Genomic DNA, 690 nt, shown 5'->3' on the forward strand with positions numbered 1-690 from the left:
ACATCAAAACGCTCTCAGCGATTCTGCTGCTAAGGTCATGGTTGAACTCTTGGGAAGCTACACGGAAGACAATGCCTCCCAGGCGCGGGTTGATGCACACAGATGCATTGTACGAGCATTAAAGGATCCAAAAGCATTTCTTCTTGACCACCTTCTTTCCCTAAAACCTGTTAAATTCTTGGAAGGAGAACTTATTCATGATCTTTTAACTATCTTTGTGAGTGCCAAGTTATCATCCTATCTCCGGTTCTACCAGAATAACAAAGACTTCATTGACTCTCTTGGACTTTCACATGAACAGAACATGGCAAAAATGAGACTTCTTACGTTTATGGGAATGGCTGTGGAAACGAAAGAGATTTATTTCGATACTATACAACAAGAACTGCAAATTGGAGCTGATGATGTTGAAGCGTTCGTTATTGATGCTGTGAAAACAAAGATGGTCTACTGCAAAATCGACCAGACGCAAAGAAAAGTAGTTATCAGCCATAGTACACACCGAACATTTGGAAAGCAGCAGTGGCAACAGCTTTATGACACACTAAATGCCTGGAAACAGAATTTAAACAAAGTGAAAACAAGCCTTTACAGTATTTCAGAAGCTTGAATCGTTTATTTCTATTTTTATTGAGCTTTCAAATAGAAACTACAATAAAAAAAACTGCCAGCAATACTCTGAAATAAAAG

The 690-nt window shown here is 38.6% G+C and overlaps 1 protein-coding gene across 1 annotated transcript; it reads left to right on the forward strand.

Annotated features, from left to right (window-relative positions):
• Positions 1-4: 4 nt before the first annotated feature.
• Positions 5-610, forward strand: LOC117799398 (eukaryotic translation initiation factor 3 subunit M-like; the record flags this gene model as incomplete). The annotated part of the gene is made up of 1 exon (XM_034651875.1): positions 5-610. A coding segment is annotated over one exon (606 nt), but the record flags the coding sequence as incomplete, so codon positions are not given.
• Positions 611-690: the final 80 nt, after the last annotated feature.

Source organism: Ailuropoda melanoleuca, unplaced genomic scaffold (genome assembly GCF_002007445.2).
Source record: "Ailuropoda melanoleuca isolate Jingjing unplaced genomic scaffold, ASM200744v2 unplaced-scaffold48940, whole genome shotgun sequence".
Lineage (NCBI taxonomy): Eukaryota > Metazoa > Chordata > Mammalia > Carnivora > Ursidae > Ailuropoda > Ailuropoda melanoleuca.